General features: G+C 41.0%; 1 protein-coding gene across 1 annotated transcript; it reads right to left on the bottom strand.

The window, feature by feature from the left end:
* Positions 1-14,318: 14,318 nt before the first annotated feature.
* Positions 14,319-20,758, bottom strand: LOC310869072 (somatostatin receptor type 5-like). The gene is made up of 4 exons (XM_083779656.1): positions 20,398-20,758; positions 18,314-19,085; positions 17,660-18,094; positions 14,319-15,314 (listed from the first exon to the last, which is right to left on the bottom strand). Exons 2-4 carry the CDS (start codon positions 19,022-19,024, stop codon positions 15,231-15,233), a joined length of 1,230 nt encoding a protein of 409 aa, XP_083635782.1. The 5' UTR covers positions 19,025-19,085; positions 20,398-20,758; the 3' UTR covers positions 14,319-15,230.
* Positions 20,759-22,606: the final 1,848 nt, after the last annotated feature.

Genomic DNA, 22,606 nt, shown 5'->3' on the forward strand with positions numbered 1-22,606 from the left:
TTGTGAAACACTGATCTATCTATGACGTTATAGTCATAGTCATTATAGTCATTTTAGTCATTGAGTTATTATTACTTCAGCTATACTCCTTTTCTCGATGTAGAACCCCTAAAAAAAAAACTTGCTTCCTCAAAAATTTCAATTTCACCTAACTTTCCAGATTCACTTAATCAGTTTAAACCCACTGGCTTAGTCTGTCAAGCTCTCACCTAATCTCTCCAAAACCATATCTCAAATGAAATCCTCATCCCTTAAGGCCTGCCTAGCCGATATGCACTGTTGCATGTCCCAGAACTTCCTTCAACCAAACACAGATACATCAGAGATTCTCCTGTTCGGCACCATCGGTTCCAAATCCAATAAAAAATGGTCTTCTCTCTATGTCAGCTACGTATATTTGAATCTGAACTTTATTTTGAAGAGGGAAATTAGTGGCAAAACGTGATACAGGGCAACGTTACATAGTATGCATTTAAAAAGGATGCTATAAAAATACACATTCTGTGTATCTGAAATACTTCAGTCTCATTAACACCATAATCATTAATCATATTCCCTCCCAGCGCCACAGGTCAAAGGGGAGTTAAATGCAAAACAGAGCTCTGTGTGACCTATACCATCTTTGACTGTTTTTGGTGAGGCATGATCTTTGCCTGTGGTCTTTTATCACCTTGCACACACACAAGCATGCAAGCACGCACGCATGCACACGACGCGCACACACACACACACACACACACACACACACACACACACACACACACACACACACACACACACACACACACACACACACACACACACACACACACACACACACAGAGGGCATATTGTGAGGCTTGTTTACCAGCCTTGGTTATATTAGTAGTGTGTTAGAGTCAGTGGATGTCATCACAGTCGACCTTAGGGGACAGACCCAGTTTAGTCTCCCTGTCACATGGCTCATCTAAGTAGGACCATGAGTCAACAAACGCACGCACGCACGTGCAGCCAGCCAGCCACGGATATACACACATTCCTAGGAAATTAAGAAGATGGAGGTATGTTTGAGAATAAACAGAAAATCAAACAGGATGCGGAGGAATCCCAGGACGGCTATGTGTCCTGTTGAGTATAATATCACCAACCTGGAAACCCCTGTCAGAGTAGGAAATGTCCTCCATCCATCCAGTAACTGTATCTGGTAGGTTATGTGCAATCTCAAACCAAACTGGTAAAGAGCTTGATGTGTACCAAACACAACTAAAACAATTGGTAAAAATGTCTGACTCCTAACATATGTGAACATAGATAAACCTTCATTCTTATTTCAAATTAGGTCTTACATATTTCGTTTTTTTAGGTATTTGACTTAATTAACTTAATTCATAATTATTATAAGTATTTCGTTTTATTTTATATTTTATTTTCATTATTGTTATTATTTTGTTAATGCTTAAAACTAAAACTGCAGACAGGCCTGGCTTTTGTAGGCTCATCAGGTGATTGCAGACGACATCCAGGTGGGGAGATTGTAACAGGGAGAGAGGTGCTATGATGACTATGATTGATAAAGAATATATAAAACATTCAGCCACAGCTCAAGTCATAACCTTTGAAACAATCCAACAGCGAGTCTGCATCGCTGCAGGTCTTGCATGAGTCATACATGGCTATACCCCGAGGTCCCTCTGGAATGTCTGATTCTAGCACCAAAGACTCGCAAACCTCATCCAGCCTAGATATCCTCACCTGAACCCCCCCCCCAGACCCCATCGGCCAGAAAGCGTGTTTGACCACTGTGACCAGTGACCGAGATACCACTGATAAGGCTGGTGGATAATTTAGTGAAGGAGGCATAAAGGGCAGAGCGATACACAGCAATATACTAAGAGAAACCTCAAACCTTATTTGAGACTCTGGTGGACAACAGTGGTGGAAAGTACATTTACTCAAGTACTGTATTTAAGCACAATTTTGAGGTATTTTGGACTTTGCTGGAGTATTTCCAATGTTCAAACTTTTTCTTCTTTTCCTATCTTTTCTCTAGAATATATTGTATTTTCTACTCCACTGCAATTATTTCAAAAACTTTAGTTACTAGTTATACTTTGTAGATTTTAATTATACACAACATATACATTAACCTCTTGTGTTACAATGCTCACAGTGAGCTTGTATCTGCTATTTTCAAATGGTTTTTTTCGTCACTTAAAAATGTATATATATTTTTTAAACAAAATACAACATAAAACAAAAGAAAAGGAGAAAAGAGAAAAGAAAAAACACATACAAACAAAAATAAAAAAGTCTATATTTGCATATCAAATTTTGCATATTAGGCCTACATCATATAATCCTAGGCATCTTCCGTTGTTCCTCATTGATTTGAATAATGATAATTATATTATTGATAATGAATAATGAATAATGAATAATGAATAATGAATAATGAATAATGAATAATGAATAATGAATAATATTCTGCATAATAAGCACTTTTACTTTTGATACGTTAAGTATATTTTGATGCCATTACCTTTGTACTTTTACGCTAGTAAATATATTGATTATACCGGAGTTTTACTTGTAATACAGTGTTTGCAGTATTGACACTTTTTAAGTAAAAAGAAGAAATAAAGGGAAGCTCCGCACACTCAGATCTGCGCACAATCAATGTATTTATTTAGCAAGCTTTCGGTCTACTGACCTTCTTAGGCATAAGTAAAAAGAAGAAAAAAATACATGAAGACATCTAGATTTTGTTTATTTAGTGATATTATATAACTGTTCTGTTTCTTCTGTGAAGAAAGGGCTTGGTTGGACAGGAATATCAGCTACTTAATGTTAACTTGTCCCACTCTCATGATGGAGAGAGATAATTTCAACAATTCTTTCAACTAAAACTATTATTACTCTGTTCAGCACCACGGATAGCACCTTCATTTTATTATCGAGACAAACTGTTTAGGCTGGGGGTCTCAGGCAAATCTGGGTATCATTGGACCAGTTAGATATGCTGTACATGACCATTTATAAACATTACAAATAAACAGTGTAGAAAGATAATTTGAGGTCATGAATCTAATTTTATGGGATTTTGGTGTTTCAGTATGAAGCTAACTAAAAATACATCACATGGATGCACCTGGGACGTATCCTCAGTGATGTATCCTGATGTCAACAGGGTTGCAATAGAGCCTCTGCTAAATGCCCAAATTGTAAATTGTATAAAATCTGTACATACAAAACAGAGCAATTACCTCTAAACACTATTGGAAAAATGTTAAATTGTAGAAACACAGTACACACAAACAGAGCAATTACCTTAAACACTTTTGAAAAACAACTGCTATTTGTGCACAACCTTACAAAAGCTTACCCCTAGCTAACCTTTCCTGAATAGGCCAACTACTTCTGACCCAAAATGCACAATTTGTATGGCTTAGTTAGATTTCCCTCAGTTGCAATGTAACAGCTCTTATACGCATCGTTTCTAATTATATTCCCTTTCAACTGTAAACAGATTTTGTTTTGATTGCACTGTTCCACTTTTGCTTGGCAATGTTAACATGATTTCTCATGCCAAGAAAGCCCATTGAATTTAATTTATAAGGTTGATAAGAAGAAGTTGTGAGTAAAAAGTACAGTTATTGCAGGTGCTGTAGATCGATGCTCAAATCAAAATAATATCTACAGTAGTTGTAGTATTTGATGCCAGACAACATTTACATCTCTGATGACTCAAATGAAGACTGTATAGGTCAAAACATTACTAGTTTCCTTTTATACCTAAATAAAAGGCTTGAATTGTCCGAGCGGCTCCAGCGTCTTCTCCTTCTTCTGCAACTGTCTGGTGCTGTGATTCAGCAGACTAGCTGTTCCAGGCTTGAGGCGCATGGTAGATTCCATCTGTTGTTTGTAACATCTCATTTGCAGAAAGCCCCAAGTTGTGCAAACGGCAAATACCCTAGATGTTCTTGTTTACAGCAGAATTCATGAACACATCCATTCGATGACATTGTGGCAACATAGTTTAGTATAAGTGTGTGTGGGGTATGCAGCAACTGTCACCATTTCTCTCCCTCATCCATTAAGCAGAGTGCTGATTGATATACGGGCATTGATGAGAGATGAGTAGCCTACAGATGTGTTACTCTCAGTGGTAAAGGCCACAGTAACAAAACAAACCAAACCAAAACAACAGGATGATAAATGTATCTGAATAAGGCCTTTAAACTGGAGTAAATTGTGCTACTAAATCTCTACATTCTAGACACACCACACAAAAACCTGAATCCAGCACTACAGTATTTTTGGTTAGTTTGTGCAATTCAGTTTATCACTGAATTACAATTTATCACAATTTCAGTATTTCACGCAGGTAATCTGAGGAGTGTGAGTGTTGAGTTCTGATGACCTAGCTTGCTTTAGAGTAAAGATAGCACTGGTGAATAATAACTCGGTCAAGGCTCCAGAGTCCAGACATCTCTGAGAGTCCTGGTACTACTTCTCTGCCCGGAGATTCAGAATGGTTAATTTATTGTTTTATTTACTTCTGCACAAAGTTTCCCTCACTATAGAAACTTTATTTGCAAATGGCTCTGTCCATCCAACCTGCATCAGGTTATTTAAAATACTTAAAAGATTGTATTATATAGTGCTTTTATCCAAAGCACTTTACATAGGATGCCTGGATGCCTGGATGCCCTGGGCGCGGCAGTCGCTGGGGTGTGGCCAGCACTGGTTTGCTGCACCTGGCTGGCAGGTTGATCATTCTCCTGTTGGCCAGGTGTGGCCCTCTCTCTCTTATATTTGTATCTGTGAGCTGGTCTCTGACGTGGGCAGGAGCTTTCTCTTTTCCCTCATGGCAGAGGGAGGAGAAGACTCAGACAGAAGAGCATGCAGCTCAGATTTAGACACATGGCTCCGACTCTCTGTTCCATCCTCCTCCTTCTCCTCCTCTACCTCCACCTCCTCTCTTCACAGTACACCCCTTCGCCCGGTCCCTTCTTCTTCTCACAACCTTTCCCTGGCATAATTTACACCTTCAAGGCTTTGTCTGAGAAATGTACCAGCGAGTGACTAATTAACTAACTTTACCTTTTAAGCAGCAGCAACAGTTATTTGCATCTTTTTTCTTCGTAAAGGAAAGATGTCTGATCAGGACAGCCCAAGAGACTTTAACGAGCACGCTCTGCGTTGAGCAGATGGGTGACAGTGAGCGGGTGGCTGTCTGCAGACAGAGTTTCGTCTTCGCCTGACATCGTTTCACTGCTCATTCGTGATCAGGAATTCAAGGGTTGGAGCGACGTCTCATCTCATGTCCCTCTCAAAGGGCCTTCATGAATTTCCATTGATCCAGTGAGTCATGCTCTTTCTTTCTGCTTTCCTTCAGCCCTTTTGTTTCTTCTCTCTCGCTCTCTTGCTCATACCCACGCACGCACGCACGCACGCACGCACGCACGCACACACACACACACACACACACACACACACACACACACACACACACACACACACACACACACACACACACACACACACACACACACACACACACACACACACACACACACACACACACACACACACACACACACACACACACACACACACACACACACACACACACACACACACACACACACACACACACACAGACTACATTGAACGTTAAGACATTCATACCAGTCTGTAGTCTAGTCTAGTGCCCTCTTCTTTGCAATTGCCTGGTGGGGGGTTCACACTTCACAGGAACACAAACAACCTGGTGAAAAGGCTGGAAATCAGTTGTCAAGGATTATAGCATTAAAAAAACATCTTAAAGCATGATTGATTATATATTGTTGCAACAATGAAGACAAGACTGACAAGAATGGTAGTAGGTTTAGTAGCCTGGGTCACAGGTCCAGGGCACAGCCTAACCCTAACCCTGGGTCACAGGTCCAGGCTACAGGTCAGTAGATACAGAGTTTATACATTCCAGTACGCACGCACGCACGCACGCACGCACGCACGCGCACACACACACACACACACACACACACACACACACACACACACACACACACACACACACACACACACAGACTGACTCATTGAACTTTAAGACATTCTTACACTTCCACACAGTTTTACCACTTTAACCCTGCAACTTCAGCAATTCAAAAGCAGCTAATCGATCACCTATTTTCTTTATACATTTAGAAAATTCATGGAAAATTATTTTTGAATAATATTGAAAATTTTAAATCTAAAACAAATATATAGGGGCCCCTGGAACAAAACGAGTTTGGATGACCAAATATATATATATTATATATATATATATATTCTATTTGGATGTTCGTCTAGGGCATAAGATAATCCTTAAAGCTGATCCTCCACCGTTGATGTATGTATGTACAGTATGTATGTATGTATGTATGTATGTATGTATGTATGTATTATAGTCCCTGATACAAATGAAAATCTGCCACACACTTTTAATACTAAAAAATATTTAAAATAATTATAATTAATAAAAAATAATAATTAACGATGCTTTGATCCTTCTGGATCTTCTCCAGGAAAAGAAGTGTGACACGTCAGGAAGTGACAACAGACAGGCACAGGTTTTGATAGCACATCAGTGAGCTGGATGCAATCCTACCCGGAGGGGAGAGAGCAGATGGTGGAGGTGAACGGAACACTGCCCCCCCCCCCCCCCCCCCCCCTCACAGAGCTGTGGCGTTCCACAAGGAACTAGGGGCTAGGGGCTTTACTGTTCCTAATATATGTAAACAACATGACATCAGCTTGTGACTGCAACGTGTTCCTGTTCGCAGATGACTCGGCACTGCTGGTCTCGGACAGGAACATCCATCCCCTCCTATACCTACACATCCAGCTTTTACTTACCGTCCACAAACTTCGTCTTAAACAAACATTAAATTCCCATTGACAATGAATGGAAAATGTAACGTCATATAGTGTCTGAGCAAATAGGCATAGTATCTATTTTACGTCATGATGATGTATACGATGATAAGAGCGCCCCTCACTTTACACGGGTGTGACTTTTCATTCTGTATCTGCCCTGTGTAGTGTGTTGCCCACTGAGTTTCCCCCGCGGGATCAATAAAGGTATATCTGGCCCGGGGAGATTGACTGCCAATCGGTATGAAAAGGTAATCAGTTCTTCTCAATGTTTTGCACGAGCACAGCATGCACACACATTTCTACAACAAGCATCTTGAAAAGTGTTAACATACAGTACACACTAACACACAACCACACATTTACACACAATCTAAAGGTCAACAAATGTAAAGGTCAGCATACTCCACACTTTCTGTCACACTGAACACTGCACACCTCTGTAGACAAGCAACTACTAACTCACAAGTGACACTGAGACTGAGTCAGAGATACTCGATAATGCACCCATTGCTTTTGTTCCAATTGGTGGCATATACTGCATGGAGACTAGCAGCAAATCATTTTATTTTCCTATTTGAATAAGTCCAAGTCCAATTGTCAAAGAGTTCCAAATCTTGACACTGTTCTGTTGCTTCTATAAAAAGGTGCCATAGGTGTGATTACCTTCCCTAGAGTAAGCGTTACAGCCTCCCAGAGGCAGAGCGCATTAGAATAGTGATGACAGGTCACGTACATGCAGGCCCATTATTATCATTCGTTTGATGGATGGAAGCAGCGCTTTAACAGCATGCTGCTTCCATCCATCGAACAGTACTATAGACCTCATGTTGAGTGATTGGCACTTTTTCGTGGCATTCTGCACACATCAGCGTTTAAGACAAAGGATGTTTGGGAAGAGACACTCGATTAAAAAATTACCCTGCATCATCTAACCCCCCCCCCCACACACACACACACACACACACACACACACACACACACACACACACACACACACACAGTCTCCCACAACAATTTATGTGAACCCAGGGATACAGAATCATACAGGTTCACAACCTTGCAAGTTGCAACCAAACAAAACTGCCCAAAAAGGCAATTAGATCACTTCATAAACAAGCCTTGGTTCCAGCACGTATACTTGTCCAATATTTTATGTTAAGCTTTGACATCAAAATCTTCTATTTGGATGTTCATCTAGGGCATAAAATAATCCTCAAAGCTCCTCCACTGTTGAAGAGCTTTATAATCTGCACTGAACAAATGAGCAGAGCTTCAAGGTTTGTCTCAAGGGAAGATAACATCCTTAAACGGTGCTCTGCCTTTGCAAAATCTACTTTTTGGAATTAGTTCCCTGTCAGTCAAAAAGTTGTCAGCATTCATTTTATATTGTAGTGGAGATAGGGCTTTGTTTGATTGCCTCTCACTGCCCATGGAGTGCACTAAAGATGGAAGTGAGATGGTGTTTCTGTTTAGTAAAGCGATATGAAGTGAGTATTTAGAAAGAAAAGCACTATATAAATTGTATGTATGTATTAGTAAGACCCCTTGAGGGCGAGAAGCGACCTCTCCCTTCCATGCATCTGCCTGGGTGACAGCAGACTGCTGGGCGAGCGCTGGTGCTTTGGCATGGGGGGAAGACCTTAATTTCCGGGCGACGATCTACATCTCCACGTTGTGAGCTTGTAGATCAGCTATTTGAACTATTTTAAAGTTTTTTTTTAAATAGTAAACAATGGCAAATAAGTTTAGGGATAAGGGTTAAGGGGTGGCGCAAGATATACAGTAGCCCAAAAAAAGTATACAAGAAATGTGAGTATTTAAATTGTTTTCATGAGACGAGGGGTTAATAGTGATCATTTCTCTTCATTATATTAGAAACTAGAAAAAGTGCCCCTCAGGGCACAGGTCTCCACCAGGGCAGGTCAGGTTGTGGCTTCCTGGTGGCGCTATATTAGGAAAGGGTCAAGACGGTAGCTATAATGTGAAAAGGGTGCCATTTGTTCTTATGCCTTTGATGGAAATTGGATGATTTGAGGCATGTTGTTCCAAAAATGTGTTTTGCAAAACGTTCATGATTTGAGGCTTTTTGTTCAAAACGGGCCAGTCCGGCAAACTTTGAAAGCCAATGTTAGCCAAATTGGATGGAATATGAAATATCGGACAGATCTGTCTTGAGCACATGACTATAGAGATACCGTGTAACGATTTGCGGCAAGAAAATGTGCTTTGCATGCTCTCCCCATGCCTTCAGCCTGGTGGAGACAACTATTGCACTAACTATTATAACTCTTTTATAAATATAGCGGGACTATATACTGTATACTGTAGAATACTGTCGGACAGAAACCAGCCATGTCCAAAATATTAACTTTTCAGGGGAAAAAGTATATTTAGAACAATACAATACGTATACTGCCTCAACAAAGTTGGTATGGTAGGCTACTTAATGTGTCCTACATCACTTTACCCAAATACGCCACATCCCCCCTTCACCGAGGAGGATGTCCGACAGCTGCTGGCCAGGTGTAAGCCAGGCAAGGCGCCAGGGCCGGATGGCATCGCGTCAAAGGTGCTTAAGCTCTGCGCCATATGGAGCTCTCCCCCATCCTCCATCTCCCCCATCCTCCATCTTCTGGGAGTCCTACAGGACAGCAGCCGTACCCACCCTCTGGAAAACATCCACCATCATACCGGTACCCAAGAAACCCAGCCAGAGTCAGAACCTAACCATTATATAACCTCAATAATGATGAGTGACCTGCCAACTGTCAGGTCACAGCTGGACCCTTTCCAGTTCGCGGCTATTGGGCCAAGAGGGGGACAGAGGATGCTGTGGCATGCCTCCTTCACTCCCTTCACCAACACCTATAGATTCATCTTCGGACAATTTTGCCACTATAGTCATTTTTGTTGACTTTAGTTATGCTTTCAACACCATTCAACATCATCACATGATCAAGAAACTGCATCACCTCAACATCCCTCCACTCCTCATACACTAGAAACACAACTTCCTGAGTAATAGACCACAAACAGTTAAAGTAGGTACATCTTTCTCATGAACTGTTATGGGGCCCCCCAGGGTTGTGTCCTCAGTCCTTTCCTCTACACACTATACACAAATGACTGTATTAGCCTCACCCACTAACATCACATACTTTAAATACTCTGATGACACTGCCATTCTCGGACTGCTCCATGACAATAACTCTATTACGGACTATCAGCACACTATTCCTCATTTTACACAGTGGTGCACTGACAACTATCTAGAGTTGAATGTGGACAAAACAAAATAACTGGTCTTTGAAACAACCCACACTGGACTTAACCCACTCCTCATTAATGGTAAAACAGGTGAACAGGTTGACAGTTTCACATATCTTGCACTCACACTGGACAATAGACTTAGGTTTGAATAACACATCTATCCAGTCACGCTTTCAGCAAAGACTCCATGTAATCCGTAAGTTAAAGGTTTTATGACATTCATTTTCATTTATTTTTCTTTTTCTTTTTTCTTTTAGGTTTTATTTTATGACCTCAATTACACCCAAAAAACCTGAACTTTGAACATTCAGTGGATTTTCTGTGGTCTGAAGTTTTCTTTGGGGTTTTTTGGACCTTTTGAGCTACAATGAAAACAGGCAACACAGTGAAACAGTGACATCTGCTGGCAAATCCCATTGACATATATGGGATTTGCAGTAAGTGATGTCACTTACTGCCGGCAAATCAGAGAACCTGTTTGAGCCAGAAAACCCCAGATCACAGAAAATCTACTGAATGTTAAAAGTTCATGTTTTTTGGGTGCAATTGAGATTAGAAAACCTAAAAAAAACAAGAACAATTCCAAAACCTTTTTTTTTATGTCACAATCCCTTTAAGATCATTATCTGTTGCTCCTCATCTTCTGCTACTATTGTACAAAAGCATTATTCAACCTGTTCTGTTGTACTGTTCTGCATGTTTCTACACCATACTGTCCATGCCTAACAGGAACACACTTCAGTATTGCTTCCAAGATCATCGGACTTCCCACAACCACACTTTCTGATATGAATAAGGCCATCACATGGCTAGCACTTTCGATATCAAATGACACTGATCATCTCCTGTATCGCTTCTTTAACCTCATGCCATCTGGACAAAGATACAGAACCTTGCCATGGAAAAAGGTCCGTTTTAGTAGGAGTTTTGTTCCCTCAGCCATCGCGGCATTAAACAAACTGCCCCGCCCATAGGATGGTTCTGTATACTGTGGGGAACTCATGTTTTTGTATTGTCTTGGTGTTATGTGCTCTGTGTTGTTTTTGATGTGGGTGTTTGAACAGACTGTGAAGATGAATATCCTTTGAAAGCACACATAGCTGGTTTCTGCTCAACAGATATGGAGCCAGGAGATGAAAATCGATCGTGAAGTTGTTATGGGATATACACTGTGGGCGCTGATCCATGAAAGGTTGAGAACCAGTGATGATGATTTTCCCCAAAACAGATGTCTGTCTGTGATACGATTCACGTTGCTCTTGACTTGGTGTAGTATGGTAAAACATAAAAAGATAACTTGAAAATATGGGATAGACATGGGATAGACTATGAAAGACGATATCTTGTTTTCAGTTCATTACTGATTCTACACCCAGTCAACAGGTGGGGCCAATGACTAATTTGTGTGTAACTGTAAATGAAGTGTAACTTCATGCTCATCTCTGCCAGCTTGGAAAGCCAAACTAGACCTTGAGAGTAAATCACTGCACCACACAAGTTCAGGCTATAAGGTAGTCTGTTTTTTGTTTGTAGCCTTTGTTTTTGTACAATAACACCTGGATTGAAACATCATAAATCCCCAATGTGCCTATTGAATGAAGCTTTCATTTATTATGTACAGTAGGCTATGTCTATAAGATTTACATAATGCATCAAATGTCTATAAGATGTACATAATGCATCAAACCCTGAAGCCATATGGAGAAGATGAAGAAGTGCAGGTCCTTACTGCAATATATCATGTACTCATGAAACCCTGAGTGTTAATTTAACTCTATTAGAGAGTATTTTTGTTTTACAGTGCACACTGTTTTGACCATTTCCTATTAGAAGCAAACAAACAAGAACAAATGCAGTGAGGTGGCAGTTACTGTAGTGTGCAGTTATTTTTGAAAATGTATTCTTGAAATGACCTGCAACTTTGACCTGTAACTATAGGCACCTAAAACTGCCATGTGTTGTTGTCAACAGAGATGGAATGGTAAAATAAGTAAAACATATGTTGTGCAGATTTTGAGACCATGTAATAAAATATTGATGTTTGTTGTCTGGAATGGTATGAGCTGTAACATTATACGACTACTACTCAAGTACAAATCTCTCATACTTTGAAATCTGAACTTTTGTTTTTGTGTCATTCTGTTTTCCGAGTATACCCAAACAGAGAATTATTTGACAGAGGAGTTCTACTACACCTGCCCCACATGTGAAAAATGTTGCTATAATGATGCAGTTGCATAAACTGTTTTTGCACCAATTGACCACCAACTTTGCATAACTGCCCTCCCAGGTCCTTACCTGGACTTTAACCACTCTCAACCCCCTATGCAATCTAAATATCTCTGATCTAATGCCCCTTGCATATTGTGAAAAATAAAACTGTTTCCGATCTCTGATTGCAAGGATTTCACAGAATTACTAAAAATACAATTTCAGATTCAGGTGCCTCTTGTTATATTATTCTCTTCATTTCTGTCCTTGTGTCTGACATTGAGCTTTAATGGCAGTTGCGTGACCACAAACACCTGCAGGCGAGTGGATGTGAGGGTCCGCCTCAGAGGAAAAGGGCAGCCGTGTTTCTACTACCTTGACACCTGGCAGAGGCTGCCAGAAGAAAGGGTTGTCAGTAAACACGCTGGGAATAAGGGCAGTGGAGGAGGAGAGAAGCATGTGGAGCTGAGATACAGCTGGAGGGGGTTATTAAAGGGGAACTCCTATTATTCTTTTGCGAAGAGACCAGCAACTCTTAATACACCTGCCGTTCCTGTTTTGAGCATGCCATTATCCTTTGAGAGGATATTTGGGGACATGGCCACATCTGCCATTGTCTTGGAGCAGGTGCAAACACCACAAGTATCAGCCATGTGTTTATCAAACAGATCGTGGAAAGTGATAAATAAAGATTATAATTTTTTTGGTCCTAGCTAAAACTATTCTTATGTAACACTGGAGGGGAACTGCAACAACAACCATCTGATGAAAAATGAAGACATCTAGACAATTACTTTTTTCAAGCTTCTTAGTCACAATAAGGAGCCAATTAAATCCATGCAAGCAGCTCTGTTTGCACCAACAACACTCTCTCGTGACATGACATATCCATCCCCTTCACCTAGTCATGCGTACTAGCACTGGACATCACAGAGGCTAAAATAATAGCCTTTTTTTACATTTAAAAAATAGCTACAACTAGATGAAGTGCCCCCCGGGGCACAGGTTGTGGTCTCCTGGTGGCGCTATAATAGGCCAATGTGAAAAGGGTGGCATTTCTTCTTACGTCTTGGATGGCAATTGGATGATTTGAGGCATTTTGTTCCAAAAATGTGTTGGGATATATTCCTCAGCCTAGTAGGAAAGTCTGTGAAAGATTTCACGTAAATTGCACGCTGCGTTCAGCTGGTGGCGCTATAACAGGACGTTCTGGAAATCTTGGGGCAGAGGTTCATCATTGGCATCCAGGGAGTGTGTGTGCAAAATTTGGCATTGACCGGGTTAACAGTACTGGAGATTAGCTGGTAACAGACGGACGGACGGGAGTGCAAAACATACTCTCTCCTCATGCCTTCGGCCTGGTGGAGACAACAAACTATAAAGGACTTAATTGGCTAAGAAGTATTATGTCCGATTTCCACATGTCCTAGTAAGGTACTGAGAGATGAGGAAGAAGAGAAGAGTATAAAAAAGGAAGGTCGATCAACAAGAACAGTACTTGAGGGGGAAAGAATTGTCTAGACAGAGGCATTATGAAAATGTATTAAAATATGAGCCAGATCGCTCTAGTTTTACATATATTTATTAAGCTGCACCACTGCATGTGATATTCTGTTGATTTTTCACAATATTGAGATCACTGGCATATTTCAGAACTAGACATAACACAAACCTTACAATTTCATTTTCATGATGTAGTACAGAGATTCCCAACCTTTTCTGGATCAGTGCCACTTGAAAACGTTATTATTTGGGGGTCTACTTGCAACACCCTCACAGCCCACTAGTGGGACCCGGCTCAAAGGTTGGGAATCACTGCTGTAATATACAGTAATATATAGAATAACACAGGGTTGAATGGAGTGTGCTGTGTAGCGCATAACCACATAAATAAGATATTTTCATCCCATGTGTACAGTTTATAACAAGTTCTGCAATATCATAAAAGCACATTGCAAGCAAATTATTTTAACATACATAGACTGTATTCATAATGCCTGATTCATACTTAATGGCCCGCTGCAGTGTCACATACCGAAATTAGCTGATATACAAGCTCACAATGCATCACAACATGACGTGTTGTGAGCTGACATGCTGCTATAGCTACCAAGTATAACTCAGGATAACTTAACACAAATAAATGAATCTCATACTAGTTGCAAAACATCCAGCATGCTTACAGGTTTAGCTTTAGCAATGGATGAAACACTTTAGGTGGAAACACTGTTGAGATAGTGTTTGGATAAAGCTACATTTATGTGGAATTGTACAATGTAAGATTGTCTTAGAGGTGAAATCTATACCCCCCAAAAATGTAAAAGTGCTTTCCATTTCCTCTGGTGTTTGGAACATCGGGGAGAGGAGAGTGCAATAAGTTAATTGTGGGAGTGCAGTCATGATTGACAAAAGTACACAATCTCCCCTATTTTGTCCTGCCTCACAGCAACTTACACCGCCCTTTATCATTTGATTTTATAGATATTGTTTGGGCTTTTCTGGCATTATTGGATAGTACAGTTGAGAGTGACAGGAAACTAGAGATAGAGGGGGAGTGACACGCATTAAAGCCTATGTGGTATGTGCATTAACCACTTGGCCATTGGAAGAAGAAGAATCGTAGTACTGATAAATAAATCAGATAAGGAGCAATACGAAACCAAATGGATAATTCAGTACCGTACTGTTTTTGTCTGTGACCCTGCTCCTGTCTTCCATCAATATCTTTCAGTCAGACAGCAGTATTAATGAATGATTGAATACAGCGGGGGGAAGGAGTCAACAGTCAAGTCTTCAGGGGTCCAGCCGTAGATGTGTCAAATCCGGGTCCTGCTCGGAGACACCACTCATAGCGTTGACTTGTCAATCAGTACTGTTTCTGTAGGCAAGAGCTCCACCTTGATATTCCCACAAGGTCCCGCCTGGATGCACTGCATAAGTCACAAACAACAAGACATAAGCGCTAAGTGAGCAAAAGCTTGAACTGGCTGAACTGCCCGTCTTATTTTTTAGGTTAAATGTTTGTGTTTAGTTCAATGTTTGTTTTAAAAACGCCATTGACAACTAGAACTGCACTCTGTAGACTCGCAATTACTGTCGACCGCTACGAACTTTCAAATCTCAGCCTCTCTGTAAAACATTGACATTAAATACTAAAGTCGGGTTATAACTGTCAATAGCTGTATAGCTGTATATAACTGTATAGCTGTCAATGGTGACGTAATTATGATATGTTTCAATATTGGTTGGGTAACAGGTAACGTATGTATGTATACATGTATGTAAGTTGTAAGTACTACTGTGGTCGGCTGTCTTTTTTATGTGCGTATGCTTGGTAGGTATATATACTGATGTTGATGGTGACGTAATTAAGATATGTTTCAATGTCGGGTGAATTAAAGGTAATGTCTGTATGTATACATGTATGTAATCTGAAACCTATCTTTATTACGTCACCATCAAAAGCCAGTTATAACCCGGCATTGATACATATGTTAATTACGTCACCATCAATACCTACCAAGCATACACGTGCATTCGTACCAGCACGACCACAATACAGCGCTAAACTTGCGCAAGTAATGAAGAGAAATTAATGTTTGTTTTTAGTTCAATGTTTGTTTTAAAAACGCCATTGACAATGAAGGGGAAATTTAACGCAAACATTAAATGCCATTAACAATAACGAGAATTTAATGTTTGTTTTGACACCGTTTGTTTTACATCAACATTACATCACCTAATCAACATGAGTTAGACTTTAATATATTAGCGCCCCGGGTGTGATTTTTATTATAAAAAGCTCCTCTCTCGGCCATGCTTTGTTGGTATGTTGTACATTATATCCAACACAGAGTTAGGATGACTCTGCGATATGCTTGGAATATGCTTCAAAAACATAATTAGGTTCCATGGATTAATTGTATTGTATTTTTAACTATAAATTGTTCCTCATTCTTATTGTCCTCACGTTTTATTATTTATATTCGCATTGTAAATGCACTTTTATATAAACACTTTAAAATGTTTTGTTTTTCCAGTAGTGCTTTTATATTTTAATATGGTTCTTGTGCTCATTTGAGTTTAATTGTTAATGTGTAATCTCTGCAACCTTGGAAGTGAGAGTTTGCTCTCAATGCATTTTCCGGGGTTTTAGATAAATATAGGAGTAATTCTTGTGAAATGCTTGTGTTGATATTTAATGAACCCGGGGTCGTGTCTTTGTTATGGCTAGGGCGTCAGTGCTCCAGCGGAGCAAAGGCAGACTCTGAGGAGACGCACAAAGAAGCAGTGTCATTAACAGTGCTGGCTGCATTAACTCGAACCCCATGGAATCAAGAGTGTGGTTCAGAGAACACGTACTGTACACACGTTTCACACACACACACACACACACACACACACACACACACACACACACACACACACACACACACACACACACACACACACACACACACACACACACACACACACACACACACACACACACACACACACACACACACACACACACACACACACACACACACACACAGAGAACATTGTCACTGTGGACAGTGCGTACGGTACAAACTCATAAATGCTAACTTCTTGCGGAGCCTCAACAACTAAGACTGGAAGTCAGTGTTTCACATTTTAAATTGCAGGGGCATTAAGGGGCATCCTGTACAGTGTACACTGACATCTATGTGACATTATAATAGGGATGTGACAATTCACTGAACTCATGATTTGACATGATTACTGGATTTCACGAGACGATTTTGTCACTTAAAAACAAAAAACAACTAGAAAATACTGTATTTATGTTATATTTTCTATATCTAGATCAAATTAAAGAATGTTCAGATTGATATAAGCTCACAGTCACAATACATCGCGACCTGATCGTTACATCCCTGTCTAACGTAAATATGTTCTGTGTGTTTGGTGACACGTAGTGATAGCTATCTGTATCTGGTCATTGCAGTGATCTTTATTGCAATTTCAGTCAGTTTGAAATGAAAATATACAAATATTTTCTTGGGCCATATGTTAGCTGACCGGATAATGGATTAACCACATAATGCGCGGGCAGTTTGATTCGGTGAAGTGTGTTTCATGTCAGCATGAAAAAAATATATTTTTACATACGGTATAACAAGACAAGAAATAAGGAAGGAAGACACACAACACAGGTCCCCTGCTGAAATCGAACTCGAGACATCGTGGTTATGTGGCAATACACTATCCGGTCGACTGCTGGTACACCCCTTTCTTTTTGCTACTGTACCTGGCCGCTCTGCACGTGTCCATTCTGCACATGGCTCCTGGGGGAAAAGAGTTGGCCGCGCCGCGGGTCCGCCTTCTGATCCCCTTGAAGCGCAGACGAGCGTGATGTGATCTGCTCTGTGGTGGTGCCAACGCCGTTGGCCGAGCAGCGGACACAAAGCACCTTCCGAAAACTCTGCTTGAAGTTCTCGGAGAGGAAGCCATAGAGGACCGGGTTGGCACAGGAGTTGACGTAGGTGAGTATGACGAGGATGAAGTAGAGCGCAGCCATGACGTTGGTCTCGGGGATGATGTAGACCAGGTTGTAGATTTGTGAGACGAAGAACGGCAGCCAGCAGAGGATGAACACCAACACGATGATCACCACCATGCGTGTCACCTTGCGCTCTGACTTGCGCCGCTTCGTCAGGCCTACGCGCGCACCCGCTGTCCTCACCTGAAACGTAGTGGTTTTGTGTGAGTCAGTAACACGACAGAACAAAGTTCCTACAAAATGCATACATAGAAGTACAGACAATTTAATCTAATGTCTATTTGTACCTTATCATTCATAATGCACGCTTCTGTGTTGCATTATGCAATCAATCACATTGCAATTTGCACAAAGTTAACGTCAGGGGAGGGGGACATGAAAAACTGAATCCCACCCACTTACCTTAATGACAATGAGCAGGTAGCTCAGGCAGATAATGAGCAGGGGACCAAAGAACCCGAGGATGACCGTGTAGAGGATGAAGGCGGTGGACCACGTATCAGTTGGCTCGGGCCAACTGATGTTGCAGGAGTTGAACCGATCCTGCACATCCGAGAAGATGGTGACGGGCAACACCACCAGGAAGGACACCACCCACACCATGCTGTTAATCACCATGGCAACCTGCGGCCTCCGCCACTTGGAGCTGCGCATGGGATGCACCACGGCCAGGTAGCGGTCGATGGTCATGACCGTGAGGCAGAAGGTGGAGGTGAACTGACTCATACTGTCGGCAGTCATGTACAACTTGCACAGGAACTTCCCGAATGGCCAGTAGGAAAGCACACTCTGGGTGCCCAGGAAGGGAATCCCTAGGATATAAAGTTCATCAGCCAGGGCTAAGTTCAGAATGTACATGTTTGTCACCGTTTTCATCTTGGCGTAGCGCACCACAACGTAGATAACCAGCGTGTTCCCAAGAAGACCCACCAGGAAGATGATGAAGTAGATAACAGCCGTGGCCACTGTGCCGCTGCCAATGAAGGGCGAGACCCCACCGGAGACATTGTGTGAGCCGTTGGCGATGGTGGCGTAGCCTGCAGAGTAAGGTCTTAGTGTGGTGGCTGACGTGTTCACATCCGTCGCCAAAGACATCCAGCTTGAGTAATTCATCTTGCAGTTGGAGGTCGAGTCAAAGGGTCCTTTTGGATGAGCTAATAAAAATCACCAAGCCCTATAAGGGAAGAGGCACAGACTTTAATTTGCAATGAAATAGCAATTGCTATTATGGAAAGTATATCATGCATAACTTGTGATTTGTTGCTGGCTCAATAAAATTTACTTGACTTAATATTCTGAGAAATGTATCATGCAGTAGTCTATAGTGCGTGGAAATGTAATTAAAAAAATGTGTGGTGAGGTGTTGTTTTTTTCTTCTACTGTGCACAATTATTGCACCCACAGAAGCACATGGAGGTGTACATATTTACTGTACTAAGTGTGGGGGGGGAGAATTTCCATTGGCATATGGCCAACCTGCCATTTCTCTTAATGGGAAGGTACACTTTGGAGCAAGACAGTGTTGGTTAAGCAGGTGTTCAGCACTGCCCTTTTCATTGATGTAGCCTAGCCCATAATTAAATGAAGGGAGAATTAACCAGCTGCAGTAACTTTGTAAAACAAACAAAACACTATAATGTAAGTCTATATGCACGTCTTGCGTGACCTTATAGTCAGTTATAGCGGCTAGCCTATACAATCTGGGAACCCATTGGCAAAACAAAGGAAAAACGAAACTGTGTTGTACAAACAGTAGTTTGACGTCGACATTAATTGAACCGCACTCCAAAAACACAGCAATGACGCGCAGCCCGCACCCTTCTAATGTTGGGGAAACAAACATTCTGATGCCCACTTTGCCTGGGGCTTGACACGTCTGTATAGGCTAGGGGGGATGTCGGGGCTATATGCAAAGTGTCTTGACTTGAGACAATAGGAGGATTTGACAATATAGCATTAAATTTAAATTGATTTGAATTTGCAACAAGGCCGGCGGTTATAACTTCGTGCACATTTTGTTGAAAGTTATAAGTGTCGTTGACGGCGTCATCATATCTCATATAGCTATAGCCTACTCAACTGTATAGGCTATTCTGTAGGCCTATGTAACAGAATAACATTTGTTAAATGCATGCGAGTTGCGACAGCCCAACATCCTATAGCCTATAATAGTCTATATCTGCTGTAGCCTATAGCCTAATTATTAGAGCAGTTTATGTCCCATATTATAGGCTACATGCACTAACTTGCATTTCTAGTGATGAGAAACGATCAAATGAGCCGTTTCAGAGAAATTAGACAAATTGCCTGAGATATCAATTAAATTACATTAAACTTCAACTTATTATTTTCATGAAACCAAGATACTCAAACATTAATTGCCTCATATAAAAATATGATCTTTCTTTCTTTCTCCGATTGTGTCCTCGAAGGAGAGAGATCATGTTTATAGCAGAACACAGTCACAGACAGAGGCTTATACGTACCCTTGATGTTCTCTCTCCAGTTCGCTATCCAAGGTACTTATCCGTTGGCGCCGTTCGAATCTCCAACAGCGTTTTACAAACTTCTTTAACTGCCAAAATCTAGCCTACCCTTTTATCCGCTGGAATGAAGTCCTCCTCACCGGTTTCAAATACCCCGCATGCATTTTCAGACATTTTGTCAAAATTAACTCGCACCAAATTCTATTTTTTAGAAGGATGGTCGAATTGACATTATCCTTATTTATCTTCAACTGTGTTGTGTGTTTTTCTTCTAAAACAAATGTCCTCCGTTCAACTGGTCAGAATTCCTATAGCTGCAGTAATATGTGGATGATGTTCTGAACAGTGGTGCTATGCTCAAGGAGTGCGTGGGGCCACGATGGCTTCGAGGAGCCTATATTTATGAGTTGAAAACGTCACCGCACAAGACCCACCCATTGACATTATGAGAGAGCAACACGTAGGCCTGACATGATTGACATCAGTGTAGCCTACATTGTTGCTGTTTTTTCTCTCTTCTCTATCGACAGAGATTAAAACACTTTCAGTAGGCCTAGCAATAGTCCTATATATAAATTATAATGGAGTCTAGACTTTATAAGATTCAAACGAATGACACATGCAGCAGGACTAGGAGAGGGGGGGGGGGGGGGAGAGGGAGAGAAATCCGAAAATGACCTGTCCCACTCGAATTCCCTTTGATAACCTTATTATTTGTGACTGTGGGTCTGCTCAGCCTGAGTAATTCAATGGTGAAGTGGACAAATGAGGGCATTGTGCACAGCAAGACCCAGCACGCATACGACAGTATCCCTTCTTTGGGCAGGGACACAAATAAAAAAAAACTAAAATCAAATTCTTTCTTTTTCTTTAAAGATGGAGTGCCACGATTTTTTTCCCCACCCTAAAACATGCCATCAGGTATTATTATAATATAAGGAGGAATAACTTTTTCCAAAAAGTGTACAGTATTTGTTAAAATCATGCTTTCCCACCAGTTCATTAAGTATGCCTGGTTTGCCTGATGGGTGGTGATCCACCTGAACTGAAGCCGCACCCACAGCTGTAGTTGTATGATAAAGAGGGAGGGGTTAGGGGAGGGGCTGACAGTGTGATGACACTATTTTACTGTTTATTTCATTGACTGTCAAGGGTTCAGCCTCCAGGAAGAAACCCTAAATACAAAGTTAATACACCATTGCACATCAAAACGACTCCAGGGTGTCTAGTCTAATGAAGTACTGTCATCTCATAGACATGAAAAACTGGAAAAATTAAAGAAATGTGGCACTCCATCTTTAAAAATAGTGAAATATAGCTAAGCTCACAACCGAAGATCAGCACTATTTCTCGTACAATAGTCCACGTATATGGATTAAGTGGTTAATTGAATTCTGGGCATACAAATGCAAAATTAACTATAACTCTTGATTATAGTTTAACCTCATATGACTATGTGAGTCGTATACGTCGTACCACTCACTGACCTGCAGTGACCCCATCAGATTTATGACAGTGATGTCTGTGTGTGTGTAAACAGTAGATGCTGACACACAGAGCGGTGTGTGAGGGTCTGTCCTGGAGTAACAGTGGAAGTGCTCCTCAGGTGCCAGGATAATACTATGCATGGTACAATTACAATATGACGTCACCTCTGGCAGTGTCTGACACCAATGTGACCAGTGCCATTATTTGTCAAACTCAAGAGTGGAAAAATAAGTTCTCAGATTCTATCATTTAACTATATGTCAACTTTGCGTCCTGTTGTGGGTATGGGCAAACATTTCCTGATATGTGAGATATTTTAAATAATAAATATTTTAAAAATATAACAGATCTAACAAGGTCACATAACGCACCATGTTGAGCCTGTAGATTGATCTCTGCGGGCTGTCAGAGTCTGACCAGGGTTATACCAGCTGCCATATGGCCTGGTCACCAGGAGCACATGGTCCACCATCATCTGGCTCTTGACTGTGTTCATGGTTTCATTTCGTTTTCTATACCTTTCTCATATTTGCCTCCTCACTGTCTTGCTGGAACCCACTTTCTGACACGACTTAATTGTAGGATCCTAACTAGGTCAACTGCCTGATTCAAACTGTTTGCCATTTATAGGGCCCTGCTTCAGGTAATTACCTGGACGATATTCACTGGAGGTAATTCCTAACCACATAGATAGATATAAATATATATAGATGACATGCAC

This window comes from Protomyctophum parallelum, assembly GCF_964188405.1.
Source record: "Protomyctophum parallelum genome assembly, chromosome: 13".
NCBI lineage: Eukaryota > Metazoa > Chordata > Actinopteri > Myctophiformes > Myctophidae > Protomyctophum > Protomyctophum parallelum.

Excerpts from the sequence above, each read along its gene's own strand:
- LOC310869072 (XM_083779656.1), bottom strand. The coding sequence starts at position 19,024 with ATGAATTACTCAAGCTGGATGTCTTTGGCGACGGATGTGAACACGTCA. Across the intron at positions 18,095-18,313 it reads ACCTGCTCATTGTCATTAAG|GTGAGGACAGCGGGTGCGCG; the intron begins GTAAGTGGGTGG and ends ACTACGTTTCAG. Across the intron at positions 15,315-17,659 it reads GACACGTGCAGAGCGGCCAG|TGCATCCAGGCGGGACCTTG; the intron begins GTACAGTAGCAA and ends TGACTTATGCAG.